Consider the following 12,356-nt stretch of genomic DNA (forward strand, 5'->3'; position numbering starts at 1 on the left):
CGACAATAAAAGCTCAGAGGAGGTACATAACTTTGATGATATTCTTAGCTCAGAGGAGATTAACTTTGTAAGAATAAGTTTCTTGAAAAAAATAATAAAAACTATTCATCATTTTTTCGAGACTGAACTTCTAAACATATGACTGAAATTCGGGAACACAGTTCCGAACATTGTTTATTTGTTCGGGAACAGATAACTAAACATTTCTTGTTTATTTAAGAACATATAATCAACTCTCACAATGGTCAAATCGAAGAAAAGAATGAGGCGGCAGATATCACAACCCAAGCTAGTCTCGTTAAGCAATTGATAGTAATTACACTTGGCTCTTTTTCTTCTTTCTCATGTATAAAAATCCCAATCCAATTTCATGCTGATATATTTTAAGGATTAAAGATTAAAAACCTTATATTTATTTTCTCACTATAAAATATTTTCATAGGGATAATTTTGATATTATTTAGGGGGAGAAAATTAATTTTAAGAGTTTTAAAATTTATAAGTAAAGATCCAAAAAAATAGAAGGTCTAAAATAATTGATGGAATACTAATAATATCATTCATTTTAATTTGTGAACTTTTAATCAAATAAAATATTAATTTAGACTTTTGGACGGAACACCCTATTTTTCAAATAGCTAGTGATATTTTTTAATTTAAGCCTCATTTGATAATATCATATTTTAATTAAAAAAATTAAAAAATTATTATAAATTATTACAACACTCACTTTATTTTCTTACATATTTTTTTAAAAAAATTAAAAAATTATTAAAATAACATATTTGCGGTAGACAGAGCACGGCAACACTCACAACCTCCCTCTATCGACCTCTCCGCCCACTTTCTCTCTCTAAAAACACACTTTCTCTCTCCAAAATCTCCATATAAAGTGCCTCTCAATTTTTCATCTCTCTCTCTCTCTCTGTTGAAATCGCAGCTCTTTTTTGAATCAGAATGGCTGTGGTTTTCCAAGGAATCGGAGCTACAACAGCTATTTCATCGGCCAATTCATTGGATTCCAAAAAATTTCACTTCTCGTCTCGCACATCGATTTCGTCAGGTTCGGTGGAATTTATGTGTTGTTTGATTCAATTGTGACTTGATTTGATTCGTATTTGAATGAATTTGCTTCAATTGTGTGTTCATTTCATTTGGTTGTTAATCGTTTGAATTTTGTTTGTTTTAGAGAGAAAAGCAAGGTTTTTGGTGGTAAGATCTGATGGGAGGTCGAACTCTGGTCCAAATCCCAGAGCTGAACAATTGATTACCAAGGCAGTTGCAGTTAATCCTCTCTCTCTCTCTCTCTCTCTCTCTCTCTCCACACACTGATGTTGTTTGTTGGAACTAAATTATAGTTTTGTTTGTGTTTTGCAGACGAAGGCTGATAGTTCGACAGCTTCTGCTGGGTCTAAACCTGGGTAAGCTCAATTTCTTTTGTGCATATGCAACTTTTGATCAATTCTTGTCGTGTTTATCTTACATTTTTACATCTATTTATTATTCCTCTCATTGTTAGATACATATACTTCATCTACAAATAATGGGTTCCTATGTTTCTTGTCTATGCAATTGATTTTTTTTTGTTCATTCTTGAACGTTTACAATGAAGCATGGATACTTCTAGCATGGAGTTTTAAGTGTGAAAGGAAAAACAAAGTGGGCAATATAAACAGTTTAGATTGATATTGAACTGAATTTTTTATAAGACCTATTGAAACTTTAAAAATTAATACTTTACTTTGAAAAAATGGTGAACCATTTGTTGAGCTTGTATATTATGCATACTAATTTTATTCATATCTTAGTTTTGTTTATGAATGTATTGTAGTTGTACCCGTATCATGGATTTAAAATTTTTGTTGTATCACCATACCCATATCCGTTTATGTGCTTCATAGGTTCCATAGATTTTTTTTTTTTTTTGAACATAGAAATTAGAACCAACAAGAACAACACGCAGATTACACCAATCTAAGCCTAAATTTGGATCTGTTTGGGCCAAGGTTCTGAAAAGCGGTTGCGGTCGCCGTAACGGTGGCAGTGGCGCGGTTGCGGTTGCGGGGTGTAAAGACTGTAGCGTAACGGTTGCGGTAACCGGAACCGTGAATTTTTTTATTTTTCGCACAATTTGAAAAAAACTTACCAATACGCATATTTTTTTTCCATGATCATATTTATTCGGTTTAAAATAAATATTGATCAAACTTTATAAATTTTTAAGTATGATTCAATATATTTCATATTTTTAAATCACTATAAATTGAGTTTTTTACATTTTATTTTAATAAATGACTTTATATTATACAAAAAATAATCACTAATTATTATATATAAAATAAACAATAACAAAAGTAAGAGAATAAATAAGAGCTTAAATATATATATATATATACATATTTTAACCAAGCCAAATAGATAATGACCACACATATTATTATTATTATTATTATTATTATTATTATTATCAAACAATATATAGATCGACACACACAAACAAAATGGTTGAGTGATAACAGCTGAATAGAATAGCATAGGTCTGGCCATGTCAACAAATCAATAACATGTTCTTCATCTGCCCTATTCTCTCTCTCTCTTTATCTCTTGCTCCTCCATCTTCTCTCTTTATCTTCCCCCTTTTCTTTATCCCTCTTCCTCCATTTTCAGTTTTTTTTTTTTTTTGTGTTTTTTCGAAAGAAGCAGTTCGGAACCGTTACGTAACGGTGCGTAACAGGCCGTTACGGCACCATTACAACCGCTACGGCAGCCACTACGGCATACACACCTATGAATCTCAATCACACTGCAAAAGCGGCCGTAACGGGTGGCGGTAACCACCACAACCGTTACGTAACGCCATTACGTAACGATTGCGGCTGCTTTTTAAAACCTTGGTTTGGGCAGATTTAACAATGTATCTGATTAACTTTTGTTATTTAAGGAAATGTAATTATGCAAAAAGAAGTGATGTACAAAATTGTCATAGGTGTATTGCCAATACCATAGATTCCAAACTCTCTAGCTAAATAAGATATCTTGACACATAGATTATTCACAGTGTATCTTGTATTGCCTAACACCATACTTCTAAGTTTTATACCAAAATGAGATATCTCGACATATCTTATTATCTAGTGAAAAGAAAGAGATAAAAGATGAGGAAGAGGAAACAACAAAATTCATTTGTTCATTAAGGAATAGGAAAGCGACTTTGCAGCCTACCGCAATCAGTGGCTCCTATGCAATCTGTTTAAAATCTACTTGCCTAACAAGAACAGATGATACCAAGAATAGCACTAAGTCATATTCATGCAAGATTGAGAAAACAGAAATAGAGAAAATACGGTTCTTCATACCATGATGAACAAATGATACCAATACTTTTCAAAATTAAAGAAAGTTACTTTCAAATCATGGAACATTTAGGAAGTATCAGATGCTATCCATGAGTATTCAAGGAGCATCAGTATCCGAATACAAATATGATCCTTTGCAGAAGTATCCGTGCTTCATGGTATGAAACATTATAATTCATGCAAGCTATTAAAATGATTCTGTTTATTTAAATGTAGAGTGTGAGGTGTTTATTTCCTGTGATTTACTATTTATGTTTTGAAATGACATTGTTGTGCTTCTTCATGGCGTTTTGTTGGGGTACATGTTCTTTTAGAATAATGTGCAGTCATAATTTTTGTGCATAATAATATGTACAAAATTGTATTTGCTTAATTACATGCACATGGTTTAACGGAGCCAATTAATGGCATTGAACTACAACCCATCTTTCTGCATTAACATTTGTTATTGCTATGATTTGTTAGTCAAGGATACAGTTGATAAATTAAACCTCCATCCTCAGGCATGAGCTTTTACTTTTTGAAGCTCTTCGTGAAGGCCTGGAGGAAGAAATGGAGAGAGATCCACGTGTGTGCGTAATGGGTGAAGATGTGGGTCATTATGGAGGGTCATACAAGGTTACAAAAGACTTGGCCAATAAATACGGTGATCTCAGGGTTCTCGACACCCCCATTGCTGAGAACTCTTTCACAGGCATGGCCATTGGAGCTGCCATGACTGGCCTTCGACCAATTGTTGAGGGAATGAACATGGGATTTCTCCTTCTAGCTTTCAACCAGATATCCAACAACTGTGGAATGCTCCACTACACATCGGGTGGCCAGTTCACAATCCCGGTGGTTATCCGTGGACCCGGCGGAGTCGGTCGGCAACTAGGGGCCGAGCACTCACAACGCCTCGAGTCTTATTTTCAATCAATTCCCGGAATCCAAATGGTGGCATGCTCAACCCCATACAATGCCAAGGGCTTAATGAAAGCTGCCATTCGAAGTGAGAACCCAGTGATACTTTTCGAGCATGTTTTGCTTTATAATCTCAAGGAGAGAATTCCCGATGAAGAGTACGTGTTGAATCTTGAGGAAGCAGAGATGGTTAGGCCCGGGGAGCATGTTACTATCCTAACTTACTCCAGAATGAGGTATCACGTGATGCAGGCTGCAAAGACATTGGTGAACAAGGGTTACGATCCTGAAGTTATTGATATCAGGTCACTGAAACCGTTCGATCTATACACAATTGGGAATTCAGTGAAAAAGACGCATCGTGTGCTGATTGTTGAAGAGTGTATGCGGACAGGTGGAATTGGGGCGAGTTTGACAGCAGCTATTAATGAGAATTTCCACGATTATTTGGACGCGCCGGTTGTATGTTTGTCATCACAGGACGTGCCGACACCATATGCCGGGACTTTGGAGGAATGGACTGTGGTTCAGCCTGCCCAGATTGTTACTGCAGTCGAGCAGCTCTGCAGGTAGTTGCAGCCAGCTAAAATGCTCGTGTCAACAATGCCAGGTTCTTATCCATTCTAGTTTCATAAGTTTTGCTTTGAATTGCCATTGAATTCGTGGTTTTGATAGAGTGTTAATAAAGAACTTGAAATTGTTCACACACCCCCTTGAAATTGTTCACGAACTTATTGTTGAGAGACACCACCCGCCCCCCCCCCCCCCCCAAAAAAAATATATATATATATATATATTGATGATGGTCAGGATCTTGTTTATGGAAATAATACAGATTGCAATGTGAGGATTAAAATTGTGAGACATGGTTGCCATTTGTTTCTTAATTTTGAATCTATATAAGCGGTAAATGAGCCAAGCTGAGTTGCAAGTGTTAGAGCTTGGGAAGATAAGTTGAGCTTGTCTCTGAGTTTAAAGGATTGAGCTCGAATCAGTTGAGGTCTATGAAGCACGGGTGTGGGTGTGGGTGTGGGTGTGGGTGTGGTCATACGGGCAAGTTCTAAAAAAAAATAGGATATGGGTACGGTTAGGGTACATCAATTTTTTTTCTTTCTTTTTTATAATTTATAATTTGAGATTCAATTTACAAATCAAAGTTCAATATCAAAACTAAAAGGAGAAATTATAAAATCAAAAGAGAAATTATAGTTCAACAATATCAATACCAAATCAAAGTCTATAAGCTATTTTAATACCATTAAATAGGAGAAATTATAAAATAAAGTTTTATTCTAAACGTAAGCTAAGCAAAATTTAAAATTTTGAAATTTTAGTTTTAACTTTTGATCAACTTCATCATTGAATAATATATCTTTTGTCTTTAGTACATTAAGTAAAGGATTTACAATTTCAAATAAATAAGGATTTTCTAATAAAGGAAATGTATCCCAACTAATGTCCTATAACTTGGTGTGCTCCCGATGTACTCATGAAGTAACCTTACTACCAAAAAATGTATAAAAAGTACTCAGTACGTATGTCAAGTACCTAATAAGCATGCAGCCCTATCGGTACGAGTACTAGTACCTAGTAAGTACCCAGTACGAGTACGACAACATTTTTAGAGTACCCATGCTTCACAGGTTGAGGTGTATATATCTGGGTTGGAGTTCAAAAAGAAAAAAAATTTAGATTATCATGCATGCCAAGAGATAAAAGAGAGTTAAAATGTAAAAGAATCTATGAAGTACGGGTACGAGTACTAATGGTGGTACGATACGGGTACGTCGATACGGTAAAATTCAAAAATAAAAAAATAAAAAAAATAGGGTACTTGTAAAGAAATATATATATATTTTTAATTTAGAATAATACAAAAATTAATTAAATGATTTAATTTGTTAAGGTTCAACCTACAATTAACATTTAATACCAAAAGTAAAGATATAAATCAAAATTATATGTTAATATATTAAATAACTTACAAATCATAGTTTAATTTTATAATCATGATAAGCATAAAACAAAAAATAAAAAAGAAGTCCAGTGAGTGAAAGGAGTTATCTCTGTAGTAAAAGAAAATATTGTTTCAACTGAGTTACGGTACGGCTTGGATATATACTAGATACGTCTAGGTACGTCAAAGATTAAGAAGAAAAAAATTTAGATACGTGTTTTGTGTATTCGGTATATATGTGATAGTATCATATGAGGTATTATATACCGATAAATACCTCATACAAGTACAACATATTTTTCGAAATATTAATCCTTCATAGAAAAGAATCCTCAATTTGTTACCAATCAAATCTGTGAGTTCGTACATATATGGTGCCCTCAACAAAAATAAATAAGTAAAAATAATATGTATGCTTTTATGTTTGCGAGCTTAGTTGAGCCAAGTTAATTATAAATAATTATAGTCTATTGAGGTTAATTATAAAACAAAGATTACAAATTTAGGAGGGTGTCGTAAATAAGTGCACTTTTTAAATTTTTGGATTAAAAAGTTGAGGAAACAAATATGGTTGTTTGGAATAACTTTTTGACTTTTTACGAAAAAATGTGTATTAAAAAATTATATAAATTATTGTATAGAAGAAAATTGGGATGGAATAGGTTGTACGGTGGGATGAATTAAGGGACAGCATGTGCAGAGTATAGGCTGGGAGATGGTTTCTTGCTTTTCGGGCATTGAATTGAAAGTGTTATTCGGCTTGTTGGGGCCCACCACGGGTCCCATTTTGCTAATTAAAACTATTCAATGTGTAGAACTCGTTGAGTACTATATACTTGTAAAAAATCACGTTGGTCGGATATCGATAGCTATCTGATCGAATTAGTTTTTTTTTTCAACCGTTAACTATAACACCATCCATTTTTTATACAAAACTGATTTGATCATATAGTTAGCGATATTCGATCAACGTAATTTTTTTATTAGGCATATAGTACTCGACGAGTTCTACACATTTAACGGCTCAGATTATTAAAACGGAACTGTGATGGCCCCCACAGGCCGAACGATACCGTGTTATTTTGCATCCCGCCTGTGTAATTTTTTCAAAAAGTCAGCTCCGTCTATGGGGACGTCAGAGTTGTTTGAAAATTAATTTTGTGTAAAATTAATTTTTTAATATTTTTTTTTGATAAATAGTGATAACTTTTTAATTTTTTGGGTAACTTTTTTTTGGTATCCCAAATCAGGCCTTAGTTTAAAGCCCTATTTGGTGCTGTATTGACCAAACTGTTATATATTGAATAGGAAAAATGTTGGTACATTAATTTTTAGAAAAATAGCTGGTAGCTCGAAATGTGTAAGGCTCGATTGGCCCACGTTTTGCTTTTTTTTTTTTCTTCTTCTTTCTCTTTTGTATCTGAAACGGGGAGGGAGGGAGGAAAAGAGAGAGAGTGAGAGAAAGCGAGAGAAGGCGATGGCAAACACAGAGAGAGAGGGAGAGAGATGGTGATAGGCGAAGGCGATGACGACGGTGCGACGATGGCGATGGTGACGGTGATGGACGACGACGGTGCGAGACGATGATGGACTATGTGAGATCTGTGATGGATGGTTTTTTTTATTATTATTTTGATTTTGAAAATCTGTGTTTGATGATGATGATCTTGTGTAGATCTGTGTTTGATTTTGAAAATTTGTGTTTAATTTTGATTTGTTTGATTTGTTGTGGTAGATCTATGTGTTGTGTTTGATGATGATGATGATGATGATGATGATGATGTTGTGTGTCCCCTTCCCTGCTCCATCTCTTCTTCTTCTTCTTCTTTCTTCTTTCTTCTTTCTTCTTCTTCTTCATCCTCTCTCTGTTTCAGAACAGAGAAGAGAAGAAAAAAAAAAAAAAATAGCAAAACGACGTCGTTTTGCTATACGAGCCATTTCGAGCCTCAACTTTTTTGAGCTACAAAACGGGATTGTAATTTTTATTTTTTGTCGTATTAAAATGTGAGATTAAAAATGTGGTTCAAAATATGTTTTTTTAGCCTAAATAAACATAACATTGGACTTAAAAAATTGGAGGTCACATACATGTAAGAGGAGAGAATATACTACTGTAATAATAATATTATAAATTTAAAATTATTTATTCAAAATTTATTTAAAAATAATAATTAATAATTTAAATTTATTTTATTAATAAATTTTATATTTTATCAATTTAATTTTCACATATCTATTCTGAGTAAATTCTGAGATGTTTAGACTTTTTCCACTACCGTATGTACTCGTTACCTCGGAGGTGGACTAGTGGGCTGAATTTTTCAGATTTGACAGGACCATGTGAAATGGGTTCCAATTCCATCATTAGGTAACGTACTAAGGCTTTGTTTGGGAATTGGTTTGTTAGTGGATTTTTTATTTTTTATTTTTATGAAATGAAAAAAAAATTAATATGCTTTGAAATGATTTTTTTAATTGAATTGAAAATTATAAATTATTGAGATGTTTGACTCTTTTTTTTTAGTGTCTTTGCCTTTTAATTAATTATTTTTTTTTGACTTTTTAATTAAAATAGTCAAAAATAAAGTTGACAAATGTGGAAAACTTTTAATAAATTATCTAGTTTTTATGAATGAGTTGTCTAGATGAAGGTATGAAATGAATTCTAATTACTATATAAGTGAATGTATATGTAATTTTATACAATATATAGGTTTAGGTTTCAAGTTAGTTTGATTTGGATATAAATTAAATCAAGGCCTAACTTAATTTTATTGGATTGATAATTTTAAGATCTAGAATCAAATTAATATATTGAAAAGTCTGAATCAACCCAAGCCAACACGTCTTCATTGTCATTACTACAAACGAAGCATCATCAAGGAGTTCTTGCCAAAAGAAAAAAACAAACAAACAAACAACTTAATGCATTTTATGCTTTAATTTGTGTAGCTGGATTTGATTCCTAACATCCCTTCCTCTTTTCCCTTAAATTAGACTATAGTAGGAATCTTAAAAAAAAAAAAAAAACCTTGGTTTAGGGGTGTAAATCTGGTCTGGTCCGGCTTATGTCGGGCCTCGTGGGCTTTCGCTAAAATTCGGGTCGAGCCGTGTCACGGGTCACGGGCCAAAAAAATAGGCCCAAGCGTAAGTCCAGGGGTATTCGGGCCTTGGGCGGGCCGACCCGATGGGCATGGGCTTGGGCGAGCTTGACCATTTTTTTTGTTTTTTTAAATTTTTCTGTCAAAATTTTATTATTTTTCACTAAAAAATACACTGGGTCTCGACGCGGGTTGGGTTTCGAGCCAGGCCTTGAGTAGGTCTTAAGCGGACTGATGGGTTGGGCCATGGGCCAAACCAAACGGACTGGACTGGGTTTCAAAACGATGACCCAGCCCTTAGCCCAGGGACTCGGGCTTGGGCCCAAACGAGCCTAAACGGGCCTGACCTATCTAGGGCCACGGGCGAATTTTGGTTCACCCACGAGTCACGAGTCATTTTTACACTCCTACCTTTATTGTAGAGATCTCAGTAGGTAAAACTTGGATAGCATTCAACCTCATCGAATCATATTTCATTTTAACCCAATCCCCAATTACATTTTTCTATGAATTTCAACCAATTGTAAAATGCCTTGGAAAAAACCAATGGGCTCCAGCGCTGTTGGCCATCGTGACTTTTCAAAATCTCGCACGAATAATTCAGTTGTCGAGAGACTTCATGAGAGGGTAATTTTGAGTGAAAATTGGGCCGAGCTATGAAACGGACTTTATGGCCCAAAGTGTGACGGACTGAGTAAAAAGGGCCGAAAAGTTACTCAGGCCCAAGGGAGATAAAGTTACTCCGGCCAAAAGAGATGAAGTTACTTCGGCTCGTGAATTGTTAAGCTACTTCGGTCCAAGAGCAACTTGAAGTTAGATCGGTCTTTGTTCTTGAATTTATACCGGCTTTAGAGGTATACCGGTTTTGGAGTTATACCGGTCGAAGAGTCGTTGGTTCGGTCCAAGCACACCATGAGTTGAACAAATGAGAACCGAGATAAGGAAATATAAGCGGATAGGGCCGAACTAAGGATAGTTTGGCTTACTTTGTGGCTCAGCATAGCAAGGTTTACCTCGGTCGGATGATAGTTCGGCCATGGTGAAGACCATCCCACTTGGTTTAAGCAGTGGGGGGTGTAAAAAGATAAGCATTATCTTTTAGGAGCATGAATCCTAGGAGGACTCTGCATGGAGAAATAAAAGTCTCACTAGGATTGGGCCACTCGAAACCTATAAAAGCTCACAAACATTACTTTGGAAGGAGGTAACATAACCCAACGTACAATTTTGCTTCCTGAATACATTGAGCTTTGTCTATTTGTCAAGTTTTCTGACTTAGGCATCGGAGAGGTTTCCGGCACACACCCGCCGGCTAGCTCACGTTTGTGTTTTTAGGTGACAAAGCGACGTCGTACGGAGGAACGTGGACTTAGTCAATAGGATTATACGAGGAGAATTATTTCTTCCCCGTACAATTGGCGTCGTCTATGGGAAAAACAGACAGAACGAAACTTCTTGACTAAGCTTCTCCTTTTCTCATTCAATGGCACACATTGAAGACTTGCCGCAGTCCGCCGTCGACGGACTAACTCCAGAAGGGGGCGCAAGGCGTGAAGGATTACCTTCTGTCCCTCTCATGGCGGACTTGGAGCCCCAAAGACATACCTCCAGGAGGGATACTAGGGGGAGACGGACTCACAGCCCCCGTCAATCCCATTCTCAAAGTCCCGACAGACAAAGACAGAGGATTGACCTTCAAACTCTGGAAGATCGCGTGAAAGAGCAAGATGAATTGATAAAGAAGATGGCGGCGGACATGGAAGCCTTAAAGCGCCAGATGAAGAAAAAAGAAGTGGCGACAGGAGAGGGGCGCAAAAACAAGACGCCCCCTCGCCATTCAGAAAATCGTAGTAGGAATATTACACCCTCACAAGGAGAGAGCAGAAGCCTCAGGACAGGCGACACTCAATCCTGGTCTTCCAAAACTCGTCATTCCAGGTCTGAGAGGATGAGATCTGAGAGATCATACACTGAAGGAAGCACATATTGGCCTTCACATTCGCACCAAACCAGATCTAGACAGACAGAATTACCCAGATCATCCGACTTACGAACCGTTCTCGAAGAGAAAGCACGATGCAAAGAGGATGCCAGGGCAAGGGATCCACATAGAGTTTCGGCCTTACAGCGGTTGGCTCCTCGGACGCATGGGAGCGTCGAGGTTGGAATGCCAATACCGCGATCGGCCTACGAACCAACGAACAAAGCATTGGCAAGACTACAGACTTCGCCGTTTGTTCCAGCAATCGAAAACGCGCCCCTACCATCAGGCTTCCTTCAACCAAAATTCACTACATATGAAGGGAAAACGGACCCGTATTTACACTTGAGCCACTTTCGCCAAGTCATGGTCGTATACAGGCGAAACGAGGCCTTAATGTGCATACTCTTCCCATCAAGCCTTGGCGACCTAGGCTTGACTTGGTTCGAAAAACTTCCAGAAGGCAGCATAGCCTCCTGGGCTCAATTGGCAGAAGCGTTCGTAACAAGGTTCCGAACGAACACAAAAACACCGGTGGAGATCGACCAGTTACTCTCCATCGACATGGGGGATAAAGAGACCCTTAGATCCTACAACAGTCGTTACTGGGAAACATTCAATCAGATTGGAGACTGCCCCACCAATCTCGCCATTGCACAATATAAAAAAGGCCTTCCAGTTGGGAACAGACTGAGGGACTCGATTACCATGACGCCCCCCCTCACTATGGAAGCCCTGATGGAAAGAGTGCATCAGCACATCAGGGTAGAAGAGGATAGCGCACGTGCCAAAGCAAAATCTAGTACGACCGCAGTACCTGAAAAGAAGACCTCAGCAAAGGTCAATACAGTAGATCGACAGAGCAAAAACGGACGTGGTAGACGAGATAACGGAGAAGACCCTGATAAAAGATGGTTAAGAATCCGTACTGCCATAACCACGGTGTTCAAGAAACCGATATATCGGATTCTTAGCGAAATAAGAGATGAGCCTTACGTCAAGTGGCCAGCCAAGCTAGGAGAAGCCTAGAAGGATTATGACGAAAGATCGCGGTGCAC

The 12,356-nt window shown here is 36.8% G+C and overlaps 1 protein-coding gene across 1 annotated transcript; it reads left to right on the forward strand.

The window, feature by feature from the left end:
* Window positions 1-780: 780 nt before the first annotated feature.
* LOC114314334 (pyruvate dehydrogenase E1 component subunit beta-3, chloroplastic) lies at window positions 781-4,965 on the forward strand. Its single transcript, XM_028260813.2, has 4 exons — window positions 781-1,063; window positions 1,190-1,284; window positions 1,378-1,421; window positions 3,860-4,965. Exons 1-4 carry the CDS (start codon window positions 958-960, stop codon window positions 4,830-4,832), a joined length of 1,218 nt encoding a protein of 405 aa, XP_028116614.2. The 5' UTR covers window positions 781-957; the 3' UTR covers window positions 4,833-4,965.
* The last annotated feature ends 7,391 nt before the right edge of the window (window positions 4,966-12,356 follow it).

The sequence above is a fragment of the Camellia sinensis genome, chromosome 9, assembly GCF_055761805.1.
Source record: "Camellia sinensis isolate YWXY chromosome 9, ASM5576180v1, whole genome shotgun sequence".
Classification (NCBI taxonomy): Eukaryota; Viridiplantae; Streptophyta; class Magnoliopsida; order Ericales; family Theaceae; genus Camellia; species Camellia sinensis.